This window comes from Pieris brassicae (genome assembly GCF_905147105.1).
Source record: "Pieris brassicae chromosome W unlocalized genomic scaffold, ilPieBrab1.1 SUPER_W_unloc_1, whole genome shotgun sequence".
Taxonomy (NCBI): Eukaryota; Metazoa; Arthropoda; class Insecta; order Lepidoptera; family Pieridae; genus Pieris; species Pieris brassicae.
In genome coordinates, this window is record NW_025575866.1 from 340,942 (window position 1) to 363,764 (window position 22,823).

The following is a 22,823-nucleotide window of genomic DNA, read 5'->3' on the forward strand; positions in this document are numbered from 1 at the left end:
AAACAAAATATATCTTAAAAGCTGTATAAAATATAATGATATTTTCATGTACATAAAAATACGACCACGTCGTTTTAAATGAATGCAATCTTCTAAATATAAATATATATGAAAACAAAAATATGAAGTAAAGCCAAAATAAAATTGGAATGATAATTAAGTAAAAAATGATTATTACAAGTTTGAAATGTATGACTTTACACCCTAACCTATCATTATTCATATTTGGAACACATTTCACAACACTTGAGTCAAACTACTTATTAATCTATGGATAGTGTTGCCATCACTTAATGATTACATAACTCCTATAGGAGTTAGGAATATTTTGATTTTCGAGATAGCACAAGGGATTACAAGCTTATTGGCCCGATGATCTAAGTCAATCGACAGACTAGATTAAGAAAATTTATTATAATATCGTCGTTTTAAATGAATGCAATCTTCTAAATATAAATATATATGAAAACAAAAATATGAAGTAAAGCCAAAATAAAATTGGAATGATAATTAAGTAAAAAATGATTATTACAAGTTTGAAATGTATGACTTTACACCCTAACCTATCATTATTCATATTTGGAACACATTTCACAACACTTGAGTCAAACTACTTATTAATCTATGGATAGTGTTGCCATCACTTAATGATTACATAACTCCTATAGGAGTTAGGAATATTTTGATTTTCGAGATAGCACAAGGGATTACAAGCTTATTGGCCCGATGATCTAAGTCAATCGACAGACTAGATTAAGAAAATTTATTATAATATCGTCGTTTTAAATGAATGCAATCTTCTAAATATAAATATATATGAAAACAAAAATATGAAGTAAAGCCAAAATAAAATTGGAATGATAATTAAGTAAAAAATGATTATTACAAGTTTGAAATGTATGACTTTACACCCTAACCTATCATTATTCATATTTGGAACACATTTCACAACACTTGAGTCAAACTACTTATTAATCTATGGATAGTGTTGCCATCACTTAATGATTACATAACTCCTATAGGAGTTAGGAATATTTTGATTTTCGAGATAGCACAAGGGATTACAAGCTTATTGGCCCGATGATCTAAGTCAATCGACAGACTAGATTAAGAAAATTTATTATAATATCGTCGTTTTAAATGAATGCAATCTTCTAAATATAAATATATATGAAAACAAAAATATGAAGTAAAGCCAAAATAAAATTGGAATGATAATTAAGTAAAAAATGATTATTACAAGTTTGAAATGTATGACTTTACACCCTAACCTATCATTATTCATATTTGGAACACATTTCACAACACTTGAGTCAAACTACTTATTAATCTATGGATAGTGTTGCCATCACTTAATGATTACATAACTCCTATAGGAGTTAGGAATATTTTGATTTTCGTGGAACAAACGTTCTTCACTTTTTACCGAGCGATTCAAAGAATTTTACGAATTTGTTTACGCCAATGTTTTTGGGCAAATCGTCTTCCGGTGGGTCGTTGGCTCTAATCACAGCTTTAGGGTCGGTATTGCTGTTTTGAACCATTTTAATTTCTTTGGACGGACGAGGTTTCTTATCAGCGTTCCCATTTAGTTTATGTTCATCAACGCCATTCGACTGCGTTTCTTTATAAATTTCGCGAACGGATCTGATCTCTTCACCTTCTGAATTCTCTTTAATTTCTTCTTGAACGATATTTATGGTTTCAGTGCCGTTTTGAACCATTTTAATTTCTTTGGACGGACGAGGTTTCTTATCAGCGTTCCCATTTAGTTTATGTTCATCAACGCCATTCGACTGCGTTTCTTTATAAATTTCGCGAACGGATCTGATCTCTTCACCTTCTGAATTCTCTTTAATTTCTTCTTGAACGATATTTATGGTTTCAGTGCCGTTTTGAACCATTTTAATTTCTTTGGACGGACGAGGTTTCTTATCAGCGTTCCCATTTAGTTTATGTTCATCAACGCCATTCGACTGCGTTTCTTTATAAATTTCGCGAACGGATCTGATCTCTTCACCTTCTGAATTCTCTTTAATTTCTTCTTGAACGATATTTATGGTTTCAGTGCCGTTTTGAACCATTTTAATTTCTTTGGACGGACGAGGTTTCTTATCAGCGTTCCCATTTAGTTTATGTTCATCAACGCCATTCGACTGCGTTTCTTTATAAATTTCGCGAACGGATCTGATCTCTTCACCTTCTGAATTCTCTTTAATTTCTTCTTGAACGATATTTATGGTTTCAGTGCCGTTTTGAACCATTTTAATTTCTTTGGACGGACGAGGTTTCTTATCAGCGTTCCCATTTAGTTTATGTTCATCAACGCCATTCGACTGCGTTTCTTTATAAATTTCGCGAACGGATCTGATCTCTTCACCTTCTGAATTCTCTTTAATTTCTTCTTGAACGATATTTATGGTTTCAGTGCCGTTTTGAACCATTTTAATTTCTTTGGACGGACGAGGTTTCTTATCAGCGTTCCCATTTAGTTTATGTTCATCAACGCCATTCGACTGCGTTTCTTTATAAATTTCGCGAACGGATCTGATCTCTTCACCTTCTGAATTCTCTTTAATTTCTTCTTGAACGATATTTATGGTTTCAGTGCCGTTTTGAACCATTTTAATTTCTTTGGACGGACGAGGTTTCTTATCAGCGTTCCCATTTAGTTTATGTTCATCAACGCCATTCGACTGCGTTTCTTTATAAATTTCGCGAACGGATCTGATCTCTTCACCTTCTGAATTCTCTTTAATTTCTTCTTGAACGATATTTATGGTTTCAGTGCCGTTTTGAACCATTTTAATTTCTTTGGACGGACGAGGTTTCTTATCAGCGTTCCCATTTAGTTTATGTTCATCAACGCCATTCGACTGCGTTTCTTTATAAATTTCGCGAACGGATCTGATCTCTTCACCTTCTGAATTCTCTTTAATTTCTTCTTGAACGATATTTATGGTTTCAGTGCCGTTTTGAACCATTTTAATTTCTTTGGACGGACGAGGTTTCTTATCAGCGTTCCCATTTAGTTTATGTTCATCAACGCCATTCGACTGCGTTTCTTTATAAATTTCGCGAACGGATCTGATCTCTTCACCTTCTGAATTCTCTTTAATTTCTTCTTGAACGATATTTATGGTTTCAGTGCCGTTTTGAGCCAACGCATCGTCCGTAGCACTTTTGATCTCTTCAAGCTTTTTCTCGAAATCGGCTAGATTCGTTTTTGTTTCTTCAACAACGACAACATTTTTAGCCGGTTCAGTGTTAACGATTGTTTGAATTACCGTTTCTTTTACAATCACGGGCGTTGAGTCAACAACATCCGCCGTGGCTTGGATTTCGTTAACAAATTGTTGGCGTGGTTTGTAGTACTTTGCGTAAATATCATCCCATAAGATCATCTGAAGATCTTTATGGGGGTTGGTACCTACAGAAAGCTCACTATTGATGTTGAGATAATACAAATTATCTTTTGTAACCGGTTTCCAAGTCACCGCCAGGTAGAAGTTGTCTTCAGATGTTGGATTACTGCAAAAAGTAGATTAAAAAATTTAAGTCTCGGAGCAGTGTTAGTCTCTAGCCTTCAGTGTGCTTCACTCATCACTGAGGTCGTGGGTTCGATCTCAGGCTGTGCACCAATGGATTTTATTTCTATGTCCGCATTTAACATTAGCTCGAACGGTGAAAGAAAACATCGTGAGGAAACCGGCTTGAGCCAAGAAGTCGACGGCGTGCGTCAGGCTGATCTGACAGAAGGCTGATCACCTACTTGCCTATTATTAGTTTAACAAATGATCATGTAACAGATACTGAAGTCTGAAGTCTGAAGTCTGAAGGGGCCTACCCTTACGTTGTGGCGTGGCACCACTAGTTTTTAAGTCTTAGATATATTTGCTATTTTATTACTAAGCATAAAGCCAACATTTTGGTTAAACGCGCTAAGCTAAAGGCCACTGCCGCTGGCTGCCGAATTGTTTAATTATAATTGGCATAATGGTATCATAAAACTTACCCAGACTTAGCAAATTTGGTCCACAGCCTGACCATCCGTTCCCTGATGGTGAGGTCTTGAAGAGTCGGTTTCACGTCTTTCAGCAGATCAGTCTTAAACAGGTACCCCAGCTCATCCAAATGTCCAGCATGTTTAACACCTAAGCTCGTTGGGAGCGAATTCGACAAATTCATCTTCCCAATATAATCAAACTTGTAGAAGTAAATTGGCTGATCAGACACTTTTGCCAAGTTTGTGATGAAACTATGTGCTCCATAATTAATTAGCAAATCCGATACAAGTACCGACGATTCTTGCAAACCTTCAGAATCTTTGAAGTATAATTCTTTAACTTTACCTTCAATTGTTTTTACATCTGCCGGATTGGTGACATTCAGCTGATTAGCAAGGTATATTGGTATGTCAACCTTTTCTGTGATACATTCTAGAGTTGTGGTACCGACCATGAAAGGAATTTTCGCTACTTTACCAGAAGTGAGGCTATCTAGAAACGATTGAGTCATCACTGCTTCCACTCCGGGAAATTCAGTTTCTACAACTGGAGAAAACATTAGGTGCCCCTTTTGGAATAGCCCACTTACAGGATCTAAATTTGTGTTGGCTTCGACGATGTCTTTAACTGGCGTGGTCAATAAAAACTCTAAAATATCACCCAGATCAGTCGAACCACAGCCTAGTTCTTTGGCTAATTTCTTTGCATTCATGATTGGATCAATCTGTATGGACCAACTGCATAACGCCGTTCCGGATTGAGCTATTGCCTTGCTGATTAAACCTTTAGATAGAGGACTAGCGGCTAATATACAGGAGATTGCCCCTCCAGCATTTTCACCAAAGACGGTGATGTTACCAGAATTACCGCCAAAGTTTTTGATATTCTGCTTCACCCACCTAAGGGCTTGGATGACGTCTTTTAATCCAGCATTTCCGGGAATTTCTGGGGTATTTAAACTAAGGAATCCGAGTGCACCGCATCTGTAATTAACCGTGACAACGACGACATCCTTTTTGACGAGATAGTCGGGACCGTGAAGAGAAGAATTACCGGAACCGAAGAGGAAAGCGCCTCCGTGTATATAGACCATGACTGGCAAGAATTTACCATCTAAGTTCGGGGTGTATACGTTAAGGAAGAGGCAGTTTTCATCGCCAGTGTATGGGGTGCAGAGTATTTGGTCAATTTGGGCGGATACATTGCCTTCTGCTGTCGCGTCGCGGACTCCGTCCCATGGTTGCGGTGGCTGCGGGGCCTGGAAATAGAAACTATACGTGAAAGATATATTAGTATCAAATTAGACCTATACCGCGTTAATTAACGTTAATTACGCGAACTTCGTTTCTCCTTAATGCGAATTTACTTAGCCTACCTTTTTAGTACACGCCAACATAGAACATTTTGCTATGCTATTCCAGAGACTGTTCAGTTATCAGTAATAAAAACTTTTAGCCATTAGGCCATTTAGGCATTAGCCAGCCTGTTTAATAAAGTAGTGACAAACGCTACGGCTGAATATCTTTAAGGCCGTACGTTAAACGGCGCTGTTTATTTAAGAGGCTAGGCTATTAATTGAACGGCTAATTAGTCTAGTTAGTTGCGACATAGCCATATCGAGACATTTTTAGTGTTGTTTAAGTAACGCTACACCCACCATATATACTTGTGTGAAATGATGGATTCAGAGAGACAATTGCGACAATTGTCGCAGAATTCAAGCAAAGATACCTTATGTATTCGTATACATAATGTAGTAGAGGTCACTTCAGTTCATATATTGCTATTTGATATGATGCCAGTGTTACTTGGGTCAGTTCCAGTAGCTGCAGTCTTATGTAATACTCCTTTGTGATTTTTCTCAGATAACATTTCTTAAAACTTGTTAACACTTATCAACGTCAAGCGAAAATATGTTAAATTGATTCTAAATTTACATTTACTACCAGTTCGCAAGTCAAGGGCGTAGAACTTTTTAATCGCCAAGTTTTGAGTCATACAATTTTTTTTGTACTGGAGCAAATCAATCCCAAGGATTAGGATCATTTCAATACATAACGGAATAACAGAACTTTCGATACCAGCTCCTTATATGACTGTGAAAGTTATATAATGTTCTTATTGCGTTACGCAACAATCAATTAATTAATTTCCATTATCACTGCTATATCCATAAAGTTTCAGATAGCATGTTTCGCCAATTTATTTTTATAGACCAGTAGGTACATCGCCTTTCGTGACACACATCGCCGATTTATGAGTATATATGTTCAAATAAATTCTCATTAAAAAACATACATATGTCTTACATTAAAAATATATCACGCAACCGTTGTACGCTGTCATTGAATCAAAAACTAAAACGTAATCGAAACGTATCCACTGCTACCATTTTCTGTATCTCAGTTGACAAGCTGTTGTTAGCTCAGTTAGCAAGACTCGCTCCGAAATACGTTCCGATTTTATGTTCCTCAAATACGCGATCTTAGAAGAGTCATTAACCACTCGTCTTAACAATGAAAGCACTCACCTTAAACCTCAAGGATCCGAGCGGTGGTGCAGCATAAGGTATTCCCTGGAAGCTGTAGAACCCCTTACCCGAGGGCCCCTTGACAAGCTTGCCCTGCAGCTGGCCCTGCTCCACTCGAACTTTTGGCGTGACGACCATTCTACCGCCGCTGGAAAATAATTTTTAATAATTACTAATAGAAAAGATATATTGCGAAATACTTGCTCGGATGAGAAAGTTTGCGTGTCCTTCGTTTTAATTAGTGTAGTTTTTTGGTTTTTTTTCTATACTGATTGGGGAGCGTTCAAGTATTATGTAACGAATTTTGTTACCCTGCTGTAAAACGTTAATTTCGCGTTATTGTTAATATTATATTCCAATTTCCAGTACTTTACACCACACGAAACGTTTTACTATTGGATACAGAAACGTTAATGGGGGGGCGGGGGTGTCGTCAAGAATCTCCAAAAATTGCGTGACGTAATACTTGAACGCTCCCTTATATCTAGTATTTTTGTATGGGCTTTTTAGTATGGGGTTTTTAATACGATCAGGGTGGAAATGAGCCTGCGGGACGCTCATATCGCCAGTCATTGCTGCCCATGGACACTCAGTTTTTGCATATCGGTGTTCTTATTACCAGACTTATTTTATTTTATTAGTATATATGCTGTTAGCTATTAATATTTTAAACAAATTCTTATCATTTTATATAAAACATAAACATACTATCAAGAATCTTGAGCAGTTGACCATTCTGTTGTTCCACGAATTTACGTCGAACATAAACCCGAAGTGGGATGATCGAGAGTAGGGAATATGATAAAGAAGCTGTGGCACATGCGCACGGGCATTTCTTCGTTTGCCTTTGAAGTTTATGTGAAACAATTGAATAGTGAATCATTGATGAAGTATTTAACTATTAGTATTTATTTAGTATTATCGTCTTTGTTAATACTTTGTGTATTACAAAACTTAGTAACTAATAGAATCGATGTTTAATTATTTTTAAGAAATCAGTTAAACAAGAGCAAAAGAACGAGAAACTAAAGTAAGTATTCTCAATACTACTTGTTCAAAAGTAACAAACAAATTACAATACTAATAAAAACAAAATTAGGAGCGCTACAGCCTTTTTAGTTCTAGGCCCCAGATGTATGTACCTGTTACATAGTCAATCTAATAGGCAAGTGGGTGATCAACACAAGCCGTCGACTTGTTGGGTCTAATGCAAGCCGTTTTCCTCCACCGTACGAGCGAGTGTAAAATTCGCACAATGAAAAAAGGTTTATTGGTGCAAACCTACGACCTCAGGCACTAGGCCAATACTGCTAATTACAATACTAATATCGCTATTAAAAATGGGGTTTGATAGAGGGGTAAACATAAAGCGTTATAATGTATAATTAATGCACGATAAAAAAAAATGGAGTGGGCCAACCTTGGCCACCCTCATAAACTTATGACCGGACCACAGAACTATTAAAAATTATTCATTCATAAAAAGACCTTTCCTGAACTACGTAACCTAACATGAGGTAAGATACATATATATTTTATTTAATAATTACAAGCGCAAACCAAATGTTAGCAATGATCGTACGATTATAGCCAATAAATCGAAAACATCAGTAATAAACCCTTTAGTTGTTCATAAACTCACAAATCGTAATACAAATAACTTTCTACGTAGTTTCCAATGTCCAATAGGTCGACAACACTCACTTATACTACCGCAAGTTATAGATAACAAATACAGTTTAGTCCAGCGTCGCGACCCCACAACCCCTAATTTTATGTTACAAGCCCTTAAAATCCATTTAATCTCCTAGGATATCGGTCAAAAATGCGTTTAAAAACGCGATGTAATGCCCGTCAAGGTATCGTATTTTTCTATAAAAATAACGGCTGTTAAAAAACACTGAACATTAGGCCGTATCACCTCGTTTTGTGTCGTTCCACAACTGCTCGGCAAAAACGCGATCTAAACTACGACACACACACGACACGACAACCACTATGTGGAATCGGCATTCAAGGATATGCCAACCAATTCGAATTAGGGCCGAACCTTCAGGAACCGACCTTGCGAACCTTCAGGAAATGTGAGTGTCCTTGGGTGGCGATAAACATCAGATATTTATCCTGCCTATTTGTCTATCTATGTCTAGAACCTGTTTTGCAAAAAACTTATAAGATTTTGCACGCCCGGCTTTTAATATTTACTCTTTTTCTGTATCTTTACATATGTGAAAGCAAATGCGGCTACTAGGTGTTGGAAAACATAATTAATGATAATAACGATGTACTCACCTGTTTATAATATAAAATATAATTAATGGCACAAATAAATCCGTTATACTAAGAAAATTCACAAATTATGACTCAAATGCAACTTTTAACGCACTCGTGACTAGGCGGAAATTAGCACTGCAATGCAACCAACATTGAGTGATTTTACTTTAATGACAGACGATTGTCAATTGACATTGGTGTCAGTTAAATTTCTTAATGTTGGTAAATTTCGAGCATGGAGTGGACAAACGAAACGAAAACATCAGAAATGTAATGGTATAACAGAAAAATGGTTTTATCTAAATTTAATTATAAACTTTTTTATATAAAACAATATTTTATTATATTCTGGAGACCTCGATTTGATCATGCTTACTAATGTCATAGAGGATAGGAACACTGGACAGAATAACTAACTAATATCTAAAGGAATAACTTCACCGATCGGCGATGACAAATTGACAATATGACACTATTAAAATTTTCAAATTGGAATCGGCCGTTATACGGATGTCTATACATAACGTCCGATTCAAATTTGAAAATTAAAACGTTCGAGTTGTTTTGTTTTTTTTAGTTCAAAACTATTGTAACGGTCGAGTTGCATTGTTTGTGTCAAAAATATTTATATACGATTCATCAGTAGGAAGTGGATTTAATCACTATTTAAGAATTCACAAAGTAAGTAATTATTTTTCTAATAGGTGCAATCTTGTTTTGCATCTAAGAAATTCTTCTATGCTTAGATGGTGTGAATTATCATAGCATATGATCGAATCAACATTCGTTTGGATGAAGTAGTTATATATAACATAATAGGTAGATTTTAAAAAGTTAAGATAAATAATGTACAATGCCGATGGGAAGTTACTAAGGAATATAGAATGCTGCTCCGTTTCCCGCCTGAAAGCATTTTCTATAGCGAATTTTATACAGCAAACATTTCGAAATATAGACGGATAACTACTTTCCCAATGTATATGTGGACCACCACCTACAACAAAACAAATGATACATTCTATTTATTTTGTTGTAAAATTGGATTTATAAAAAAAATAACGCCAATTGGATTAACATTTACACCCAAAAACAATATATAATATTAGAAAGTTAAACAATGTCATAACATATACATTTATAAACTGATAAGTTTATTCAATTAAAGAATGTTTAAATTACATTAAGTAGTAAAAAAACAATTATACACATACACTAAATGTTGCAGTGTTAAATATTATATATTTCATTTGTCTATTTATATAAAGATTTATGTAAGGAATTGAGCACAATTAATTGATTTGTGCCAGTAACATATATATTATATTAGATGCCATAATGAAGTATTTTTAAAGATATTACTATTACTTACAGATGGCATCAAATGATTTTATTAAAAAAATAAGAGAAGATAGAGATGCAAGAGTTCAGGCTCCAATTCAGAAGGTACACACATTTTCTATACTTCTTATTGTTCTTTGTCTAACACTTTTCAGTTCTTACTAATGTAACTGGTGTCAGAGATCCTAAGATATTGGAATTGCTTATTATTTTCTCAGATGGCTAAAACAGAAAGTACCTATTATTATCATATTACCTATTTTGTTATTTTAACAAAAAGTATGTTTTTCAGTTAAGAGAGTTGAATCTTAAAAACACATATGGACAAAATGAAACAAATAGAGACAATGCATCAAGATCAGCTTCAGAAAATGCGGCATTTCCAAAAAATATACCAAATTTTATTAATAATTTAAAACCAACCATTTCTAATGTACTTCCCAAAAAAAGTACTGAATATCCTAGTGGTATACCTAAAAAAACACAAACTCAAATCAAAAATATTGTGAATGATCTTAAAAAGCCAGAAGCAAAGGATATCCAAAAAAATATGTATGGTGCTGTTAAGAAGATGGATATAAAGAATAACCATAAGCATGTCAATTGGAATATTAAGAAGGTAGAAACAAAAGATTTGGACAAAAAGAAGACTGTAAGCTTACTTTATAAACCAAAAACTTTTTATACAGAGCATAATATTAAACATGACAAGAAACCAATTGCTCCTCCAATAGTAAACAGACGCAATACAACATTTGACCAAAGCCAGAGAGCTAAACTGCCAGTTCGAAGGTCCATATCTGCTGTACACTTTGAGAAAATTGACAAAGGGCAACTTAAAAGCTGCATACACAGATGGGCATCCATCGGAGAGAAAATAAACAAAGTATCATTGCATAACATTAATGAAAATGAGAACATCCAAGAAATGGTATCAGCAGTGAAGAGCGAACAGAAAAAAATTAAATTCCAAACACCATTGACTAATCCAGATGAAATGAGATTGAAATTGGTGAAATGGTTAGAAAAACGTGGAAAAACTATTGATACATACCAGCATTTACACTGTTTTGGCATACAACAGTCGTTTGATTATGGTGATGAAGATAAGGAAAACCAGCCATTGGAAAATGATAGTGATAATGAATCGTTTACCGCGTTGAATGGACAGCTGATCCATAAGTGGCCGACTCTAAGTAATTTGGACAGTGTGGAATTGGATGAGAGCTATGAAACGGCAGTCATTTCTGATGAATCACCAATGGTGAACGATGCATTGTTGGGTGCTCTGAATGATTTGACGGATATATTAAGAAATGTAAGTACAATGTAATAGTTTTATCTACATCTAACCAAAGAATTACTATGCTATAAGTTTGATATAATATCTATTATGCTTTTTTATTTTTAGTCCTATATAATTTATATTACCTAACAAGAAGCTTAGCGTTGCTTAGTTGTCTCTAAGGACAACCAGCATAAAGGGCTTCGCATTGGCAACCATGACCCGTCCTAACATTCTACATATTGGTCAATAAATTCCGCGCTGTACTTTTTAAGTTAATCGCGAACACACAGTCCTCCACATATAGCAGTGGAGAACTGGTGTTTATATAGCATAAAAAAACATTTTTCGGAATTTTATTCATACTTTTTCTAATCTAAATAAAAATACATGTTAATTAGTCACCATAACAATCAAATATGCAGTATTCACAATTATCTTAACCTACATAGTAATAATACAAATAAAATTAAAACAAATTTAAAAAACATTTCCTCGCTGTATTGCGATACTTATTTGTTGAGCGAGGAAAGCACCGGCTCTGGTGTCACCGGTATCTATCTACCAGGCGCCAACTCAAAACTTAGCGTCTGTGCACTTGAACCCTTAGGTCAAGAGTCTCTATTCCAAAGGGAACATAATCAATGTTGCTACATCCGCCTCAGCTTTTTTGCTTGTCCGAGGGAGGTGAGACGGGGCAAACGTGTCCATACAAACATTTCATTCCAAAGTCCGTCCCACCCGGGTTACTGCTACGGGGCGTATGCCCCCTTCAGGTGGTGTGGCGGTTCGCGCCCTACTGATACAGGGTTGTACGGGGGCGGTAATATAGCCCTTGATGGGGGCTGCAGCGCGCGCAGCCGATGGAGTCAAGTCCGGGGTGTCAGTCCGGTAGTGAGAGGGTCAAGGAGTAATCTCGATCCAAAGTCCGTCCCATCTGCCAAGAGATCAACGACATCTCATCCGGCCGCTTGCCATCGTCTTTAGCGATGGCTGATGTCTGCAACATTGACGGTGGCAACAGTACGGCGTATAATGTACGCGGCGTGGCAGAATATATATATATAACGTTTCATTCTATTGGTAAAATAAATGTCTAAATCAGCGATTCCAGAGATTAACCCCTAATATATCTAAAATCTAAATGTTAAATTCCATCCCTATCACCGTATATACCGTATATGGTATTTCACAACAGAGCGCAATTTTAAAACAATTTCCGCAACTTATGGAACCTGCTATTCCCAGTACACCGGAATAGGCTGGCATCGCACTTGCGAGCCAGCCTATATTATATTAGGTGTCGATAGTGTTCACGGGCATCTCTATATGCTTTTCCTGCTCATTATCACATTAAAATAAACAGTTACGTAGTAGTTACGGAGGGAAAACAAATTATTGGATTTGCATTCCCTAATTGTCTCAAACTCATATCGTAAAATCTGATAAAAGCCATGAGCCTGATTGCTAATGGTTTAAAATTAAAAAGTTATCGTACAATTATTTATTTTTAGGGATATAGTTGGGAAGAAGGTGCCAGATGGCTCCGTGCAATAAGAGATACATACACAGATGCCCAAGAAACGGCCACATACTGGGAATGTAGAGCAGCTTTAGAGGAAGCCCGAGGGGACATGCCAGCTTCCATGCAGTGCTGGGAACAAGCGCTGGCTAAGGGCGCCAATGTAAGACAATTATAAAAAAAAAATTTATTTATTTATTTCCTACTTTAAATGACTGCAAAGGTGTTTGATTGCTGATAAATTTCTCGAAATCTAAGTCATGTCAACATGATATTATTTTTTCAATTAGTCATATTCCTAGTCCTTCAGGGTCTACACGCCGTTGACTTTTTAAGGAAAGGTGAGCTGGTTTCTACCACACTACCAAAGTCTCTTGGTACACAGCCGTGATTCGAACTCATGACGTCAGGTTCAAGATTCCCTCAAACCAGTAGTCCAACCCTTTTTTTAGTTTTAGTTGATTTAATAAAGGAAAAATTGTATGAACAGTGTTTACAATGTACCCAACATAAGTAATGTTGGGTCTTAGGGGTGAGAAAGTCTCGAGGTACCCCTCCAAGTGTACTTCAAGAACTGGGCTGCTTTGTACTTATGAGATATGTGCAATGGCGAAGGCCTAGGTTATTTGCGATACCAAAGGCCAAAACCAGTCCAGATCCCCGTTATCGCTTCGAAATATTTGTACGTTCGCATAGTGAATTCACTGTTGCGATATTGTGTCAATTATATGTTTAATATTATATACTTTATCATATGCACATAGTCTGTAAGGATAATGTATGTATTTATGTAATAAATAAATAAATTCAACAATAAAATTTTCAGCGCATAGTGGCAGAAGAGAACATAGACCAGCTGCTAGCCAAGTTTATGCAGTTGAAGATTAACCCTGGTTCCGAGAAGAAAGTGGATCCAAAGCTGGTTGACGCAAAAAATGTCTTTAAAAGTACATTGCTTAGATTTCCTGTGCAAGAGAATAAGTAAGTATCTAGAATAATATTTAAAAATAAAAAAGAGGAATTTTTAAGTTAGTTTTAATTTATTTCCATAACAAACGCGAATTTTATACGACGGTTTTAGTAAGCTGCAATAAAAGAATTAAAATTATATTATTTTACTATTGTCTTTGGTTGACATAGCTTTTCAACATTGAAAGAAAACAATTTTTTAACCGGATTAAAGCTATTTGTAATATTATAAACTTATGATTATACAAATAGCTTTGGTCACGTTGACCACGCACGCTGTAAAGCACGCAAAACGTCGGAAAATTTATTAATTTTGTAAACTTATATACAAATAGCTTTAATCCGGTAAAACAATTGTTTTCTTATATTATTTTGATCAAATGCATGTCGCAGCCATGTCATGTCAATTAATAGCCCAGCCTCTTAACTAAACAGCGCCGTTTAACTAGCGGCCTGAAAGATATTCAGCCGTAGCGTTTGTTACAACATTTAATGAACTGGCTAACGTTTAGGCCATTCGTACAAGTGACCATGAGACCGAAGTATAAAAAAATGATGAAACATCTAACATAAAAAATATTTTTAATTAAATTGTTCGCGTCGGTCACAGCTAAATTCACAGAAAGAAAGTGGCAGAAAGTGGAACTAAATTTAAATTAACGGTCAACAGGCTAGGCTAGTAATGTAATAAACGTCATCGATCCAAGTCATCTGCCTAGCTGTTTGATCAACTGGCTGAATACCTTTCAGGCCGCTAGTTAAACGGCGCTGTTTAGTTAAGAGGCTAGACTGTTGATTGAACGGCTAATGAAGGTAGTTTGCTGCGACATACATGTAGTAAAATTTGGCATTTATATGCTATTACTTAACATCAGGTGAGCCTCCTGCCCGTTTGTTCTATAAAAAAAACTTTGATAATATTTTTGGAATTCCGTATTTTTTAAATTTGGTATCGAAAAAAAACTACGCGCGATAGCAGTTAAAAGCCAACGTAATTGTCTAGGGAAATGGAATACACCCCCAGCAGCACCCCAAAGCAGATGAAAGAGACAAAAAACTGAATAAAAATGGGGATTCCCAGCGCATAGATAGTCCGTGCCTGGTTTGCAACGAACTAAATCAAACAAGATAAGAGCGTTTACATTACTTTCTTAAAGCGCGAAATTTGAAAAGTATCGTATCGGTAACTAAAATATCACCGATGCCTATATATAGGCAAACCCAAAGCAAAGTATCACCGATATATAGGGATCGATATTAGATTCATCCCTAATTTATATTTCATATAAGCAATGACTTGACAAATTAACAGGACAACTGTTCAACTGTTCATAGTAAATAACTAATTTTGCAAATGCTTAGCCTTAATTAAACATTTACTATTATGTCGACAATCGACATATATATATATATTTGATGGCGAGATGTACGCACTTTACGATTACATTAAAGCAGAGCCGTACGTATCAGACTCAAGTATGGAAAGATAGACAACCAACCAACATCCTCATTAAATTATGAATATATTACAAGGCCTTATAAAACGTGGATTACACTTAGTATAATGTATTACCTCACAGTACAATTATAGAAATAACATGGTAACAAATACTTTATTAATATACTTTGATGTACGTTTTTTTTAACAACGATGTAGTTTTAGTGTTCTGAACAATTTGTATGGAGTAGCTGTCAATAACAGGCATTATTGTAATTGTAGCACAAAATTTAGATCACAAATATAAATATAGTTTTCTGTATAATAATTGTCGTGGTTCATTCGTAGAATAATAATTGGAGCGTAAAAAAAATTAATTGATAGCGTTTAACTATAAATTATCAGAGCTAAGGTCGGGTAGAGACATATGTAGCTAGCTATAGAATAAGTATTATATTTAATTTTTAATTGATTAAAAAACCTTTTACGATTGCGTTATACTATTTATTTTCTCAAACTGTGGTCTCTCCATAGATAATGGTGAGTTTGCTATGTAGAAATCAACGAATTCTTGATATTCCTATTAATTTTAGCTTTTAGCCCAAAATGGCTGGAACATTGACGGAGGCAAGAAAGCGGCGTTGAGCACGGCGATACTACTTACTTCAAAGCCACAGGGACCTTTATAGCCACTCCTAAGCGAATAAGGAATAAACCGTACTTTGTAGAATATATCTATTTACAAAATAAGAATAACATTTAAGGATTAGTACCTAGATGGTAGTACTGCTACATTTGTGAGCAGATGCGAGCTACACTTGTTATCTTGAAGTTCGTAACCCGTATGCCCTAGCTGTGAACCAATAGATTTTCTGTCTATGTGCGTAAAGGAAAACATTATGAGGAAACCGGGGTCCCTTGAGCAGAAGAGTCCCTTGAGCAGAAGGCCTGGCGAACCCCAAGGGCCCATCTTAAGGGCGTGTGAAGGGCTGAGTAAAAAGGTTGTGGTGCCAATGGTTATGGAAGAAGCAACACGTTATGCAAGCTGGACATCAATAATAGGTACAACTAGCTATAATAAATGTTACAATAGATACACATATATAATATTTATAATTAACTAAGACATTTGACTGACAAACAGGAATTGTATATTAAAGAAGCAGTCCCTCTTATCGTCTAAGATTATTTATAGATATATATATATATATATATATATAATATTCATTTAAAGTCGCTCCACAAACGTATAAAGATATAGTTTATGTTGGAACCAGCGTTTAGTAGGCGTAATATCTTTATTAACGGAACACTGTAACAGCTTCGTTTTGTCCCATGGTACAAGATATTTGTAACAATCTTTTATTTTAAGCAATAGATGACAGCACAAGTTTTGCACCTTGTATTGTATATTGCTTTTCCTGTTAAATAAATATGTTTGTGTAAAAGTGCCTTTTGTTTCACTATCCTCGCAATTAAATAGTTTAAATTCTAACGCATGTGTCAATTATGAAAGTAGATCGAACCGCGATGGCCGCAGCGAGACAAATTGTTTGGCGAAACTAATATCACATGCTATGTCATCGATGTTGCTAATGAGAAATTGATTTTTGCTTTACCAGCTATTTATTTGTTGTTTAAAGCAATTTATTGCATTAATTAGATTTTTAATTAGTTATAATCATAATTACAAAGTATTTAATTTATTAAAAGTTAGTGTAGTTATTATATTGAGCAAAGTATAACAGGTGTTGTATAAAAAATATTACTAGATTTGTAAAAAAGGTGAGGAACTGGCATACTTTCGAAAAATCCACGACATGTCAGTAAACAAACAACAACCTTTGGTTTTGGCAGCTATAATATTATCCAATCATGTATTTCAATAACAAAATTCCATAAGCGAAACTAAACGCAAACATTGGTGTGAAATCCAAAGCCGGTTGCAAAGCAAATGTTTGCTCACACCTGCCCGCCAGCTAGATATTTTAAATAAGCACTCGTTAGAACTTAACATAAGACAGAATGCACATTACTTAAAATTCTCATTGAAGGCGTTTAAAATAATAGGATCTATATTATATGTGGCTTAGTTATGTTCTTCTGATTAACGAGTCATATCATATCATACTATTTTTAATAAACTTGATTTTATCATTTGATGCATTCCTAAATCAAAGGCTTTTTTTTGTGCACCGCCACTATGTGGAACCAGCTGCCCGTTGAAGTATTTCCGAAGCAATTTAACTTAGGCTCGTTCAAGAAATGAACCAATACCTAAAAGGCCAGCAACGCATTTTCGAGCTTTCTAGCACTGTAATCACTTAAAATCAGATGGGCCTCCAAGCCGATTGCCTCCTGTTATTTAAAAATTACACACAATTTATGAAACGTATTCTTAAACACGAGATTAAGGTTGCATTAATGAGTAGAAGAATATTTATTTACATATTAAATTTAAAGGCCATCCATTTTACGGCCTTTCTAGGCCTTAATTCTTACAAGCGATCTCTTTCTGGCGACATACTTATGTTAATAAAACGACTGTGTCCGAATGTCTACTCCATGCATTACTGTATACATTATCCATTAATCAAGAATAATTAAAATTCTAAGATAATCAAAAACTTCATAGTGGGTTGAAATGTCGCTATTTGCTTCAAGTGACCTGCAAATTTTTTAAATGAACCAGCTATTTAGTAACTCTTAAATACACTCTTCAAAGAACGTAGCCAACAGGTAAAATATCAGCGCTTGAGAGCAAAGAGAATTAAAAAAAACCACAAACCAAGATGATGGGAAGTTTCGTTTCGATTGTCAAAGAAGATAAAGTAAAGAAAATTCATTTATCCTTCACTATAAATTCAATCGATGGCTTTAATTAAACACTCAATAACTAAGGGTATATTTGCAATATAAAAAATAAGATGTTAACTCTTTTCATGTGCCATAAAATTCGTATAGGTTCATTCGTTAATATACGTAGTTCGCTTTATGAAACGTTAACGAAATTAGTATTTAAGGATATTCACATTTGTAAAATAAATAATTATGAAATACTAGGTTACATGAAGCTCCCAGAATAAGGCACAAAATGCGTTTTGAATATTTGTTTTAAATTTTAATACACTTTAAATCCTTTTTTTTAAATAAGTGTACATAGTTATATATGAATAAATAATGGCCTAGTAGTTTTTTACTTTTCCTTACAAACAATGCAAGTCCATTTCTCTTTATTCTTAGTTATTATATATTTGTAATGCTAATAAGATTTATCATCAAATATTTGTATAAATTACAACTTAATTACGTCTTTATTAATTCATTGAATTTTGTGCTTTCGACGCTCAACGAAGAGCAGTACCACAATGCAGTTAGGAAATGTTAAAGGTAGACTGCCACAGGGACCAAACTCTTATATATTTATTTTAGTGTATAATGTATTTATTTTGAATTGAATTATTATTATTATTAATAGGTAATCTATTGAACAGTTGCACACAAGTTTTGCGTGTAGTATCTGTACGGGCATCATACATAGACGAGTTTGGATTTGATTATAGCTTGGTGAAATTATCTCTGTGAAATTGTGTTTATATTAATGATGAAATGAAGACACCAAGACTATAAATAATGCAAGTTTCATTTTTTTAAATATGCTGTTTTGTTTCGGAGTTCCACCTTAAATTACCCATTAATTAGAATGCTATAAGCATATAATAAATAAAATAAAAAAGGTTTTATTGTTGTTTTTCTAAAACTTGGTCTAATAAAGAATAATTCTGATAACAGAAATACAAACTGACTGTTTGTATAGGGTTAGTTGTACCCAATGTTTCATAAAGCGATGTCGGTGCTGCTAACAACTAAGCCTGTTATATCGAGTTGGTATAATTACTAAAGTAACAAGGTTATTATTATACTGTGCGGTTCTTCAGCTGGACTTGAATGGATGTCATCTGAAACTTCACTCACCTCTGATGTCGCTGGTGAAATCGACAATTCATATTAAGGAATTCTTGAACTAGCTAACATAACATTAGCTTCTATAATAATTCAATTATTTGTGGCAATCAAATAAAAGTTCCTTGCGATCGAGAGGCCTGAAAATGAAACTCATAATTCAGTTACTCTCTGTTTAATAATTAAAAAATACTTAGAACTAAAAACAATTTAATTAAAATAACAGTATTACAGTCTTTGTTATTAATAAAACTATAATTAATACTTTACAACCTTAAATACGAAGACATAAATTCTATTCTCGACGAAAATATTTTGATGGAAAAAGATTAAAAAAAATGCGTTCAACGCTTTGAAATAAAAAATCAAAAAATATATGGCGTGACAAGCTTTTAATACTAAATTCGTTCACACAAATAGTTCTGAAACGTAACTTGTCGACTTGAAGACGTCTTGTGCCATCACCTATATCTAAATGACAAATGCATCTTAATTTAAGTCGAGAGTAAAAATGTCAAAGCTCTTGCCTATTCCTCCTAATTTAAATTGTCACGAGAATAATTTTAGGACCTGTCACTTGCAGTGCTTCCATCCTCGGCTTTAATATAAAAAAGGGACTATAACGTGTTACCATTTTTACAAGGAAAATTTACCTTACTATCGATATATCGTAAATCAAATCTGGTGTACGTAAGGACAAGGTAATGAAATGAGTATCTGTGAAGTAAAAACAATTTCTCACTAATGCAGTGTATTTTCGGACACTGTTATGCCGAATATTTTATATTTAGACAGAGAAACACCGTTCGCTTCATAATTGAAATGTCAACGTCTTTCAGGGGTATTACTCGAGGTAACACAAAAATCACACAAAAACAATTCAATATAAAATGAATAGCAATTCGTTAAAATAATTGAATATGACAATATTAAATATATTTCAAAAGGTGCTTCCTCTACTAATATCGTCAGATATCAACTTTCATTGCTCAACAGTTCTCAATAAAAGCAAATATAAACACATAATAAATACGCCTCAAACTAATATTCAGTTAGGCGAATGAACATTGCGAGTGCTTGCGTCTTGTTTCCAATTTATTAATTAACAACTACAGTACAACATTCAGTCAGCCAAGTGATGGCGATAAACAGTACCGAATGCATAAATCCTTTATTTGTTGTTTTTAAATATGTTTAAGAAAAACGGGAAAAAGCTCTTAAACAAAGAAGATATGTATTTTTGCGTTGCGTATGTTTGATCAGTGATTTCAATTATAATTTATTGTTATTTCAATAGGAATAGATTTAGTATGAAACATCTTGTATTATATGCACTCAGCAATTCGATAACAGACGCGAATCATTTGAACAGTTAAGCGTAAAAATATACTATAATTATAAACGGTGCAATTAATATTCTTAGTGTGGTGGTTCAAGAAATTTGCGCGTCTTAAGTATTCTGCAGGGCTGTCACATCTAAGTAGGTCAGAGGGTGAAAAATGCAAGTTGTACGCGCTTTTATTCAACAACATATTATGCAGTTAGCAGCCCTGACATGTTATTATGAGAAATCTCGCAGTTTCTTTTATAACGCTTGCTTTTATTCGTGACTTGATCTGGTATGAATGAAGAATGACAATGGATTTATCGCGCATAGAAAGTTTACCTATCAATATTTTTGCCGTTAAATTATGAGTTTTATCCACAAGCCTAATTCTAAGGCCATTAGCGTGGTTCAATTAAAAACGAATAAGAATAACAATTTGAAATTAGAATCCTCGAATCTCGTACTTGAAGTTATTCAAGTTTAATTTAACTTCTGAATTTAGATTTTCCTCTGCAATTTTCCCTAGTATTAGATAGAATAAATTAAGTTTTTCAGAATTTTTCCTACTTTCTTACCTTGGGATGTTTTTACACTTCGTTAATAATATAAGGAACCGCAAACCATATCATATATTAACGTACGTACGAACAAGAACATTAAATATTCCAACCTCGTAATATATACGGGGGTCGAGAAGGTCAGGGATCCGATTTTTGGCTCCTACATATTGATTTAGGACGAATAAGGCATCTCAGAAATATCTACACAAATTTGTATGCCTGTAAGTCTCGTTGGGATTAAAAGTTAATCTTACCATTCCCATTGCCTGGCTGAGCTTCATTCATTTGTGTATTATTGAATCTTCTTGTTGTATTATTTTGGGGGTTTAGCTGTAGCGATGGTGAGTATCGTTGATAATTAGACACCTCCAGTCGGCATGGATCCAGTTCTGGCATTTTGAACAATTTAAGTCGGTTCCGCTTGATGGTGCTGTATATTGAATTCGGCTGGAGCGTCAGTTGGTGTCGTGGGAGCTACGAAAATAAATATATCTTTAAGTGTTAAATTAGTCTGTACTACTGTTTTATTCTTCACAGACTACATACTACATAATATAGTCTGTGTACAATTAGTAAATAGAACTTTTGAATATATGCGGAACGTAATAGAGTTGAACGGTGTTACAGCGTAGTTTTAGTATTTGTTTTTTTACTTCTATTTTACGTATTCTTCTTTCCAATATATTTTGTTTATCATACTTTCCTCTTTGTTGTCAATGTAACAATACAATTGTGTGAGCAGGACAAAGCATAACATTTTTTATCTCGATCTACACATATTTTGTTTAACCTTTCTTATACTATTTTAAGCTTATCCTTATAGTATTTTTACAACGGTTTTGCGCTGGAGATAGCGGGAGTATGTTTTGCTGCTAATTTCTCTTACTCAAACATCAACAATAGATGTTTGACGCAATTCTATTTTGAGATTTTAAATCCATCTAACGAGGTTTTACTTTACTATGCTACTATTATTATCACTACAACCGCTAGGCCTTGGTCTTAAATTATCGTATCTGTTTCGTGATCCTCTTAATATCTGTGATCTGTTCTGTGCCCGATACAAATCGTCGATTTTTACTTCTAATATATATATGATACAAAACCGGTGAATATAAAATTCTAATAATTATTTTATTATTTATTGTAATTAGTAAACTGACTTGCATTTGCACATTTACATGTATGCTTCTGATAGCTAAAATAATCTCTGGCTAATAGGTTAATCCTGATTGATTATTAGACCAGTACTAACCGGATATTATAATTATTGAATTTCACGGTGGAAACTCAACGTTTATTTAAGTGGAGTATGAATATTCAGAAACAAGTTATGCAACATTCAGAAACGTATCACAACGCATTGAATTTGCGTTTTTGACATACGGAAGTCAGTTCTGAATATCAAAATGGTCGAAAGACCTGAGAGCCAGCCATTTGAGCCATTTGAGATGCAATAAATCGTTGTATGAAATTGGAACCGAAGAAAACTACTATTGAATTAGCATTTTGGTCAATATTTTTGTCCCACGAACTTTTTAGATAGAAATATACGTAAGGCGCTGTGATCAAAATTCATATTATATAAATAATTAAGTTGTTGTCCTGTT

General features: G+C 34.5%; 1 protein-coding gene across 1 annotated transcript in view; it reads right to left on the minus strand.

Annotated features, from left to right (window-relative positions):
- Positions 1-5,127: 5,127 nt before the first annotated feature.
- LOC123719041 (protein turtle homolog A-like) overlaps positions 5,128-22,823 on the minus strand; it is a 51,815-nt gene continuing 34,119 nt past the window's right edge. Inside the window, exons 20-22 of the mRNA XM_045676133.1 lie at positions 21,468-21,687; positions 6,538-6,685; positions 5,128-5,265 (exon numbers count right to left, since the gene is read on the minus strand). Of these exons, the coding sequence (XP_045532089.1) occupies positions 6,546-6,685; positions 21,468-21,687 (360 nt within the window). The 3' untranslated portion in view covers positions 5,128-5,265; positions 6,538-6,545. The remainder of the gene's footprint in view (positions 5,266-6,537; positions 6,686-21,467; positions 21,688-22,823) is intronic.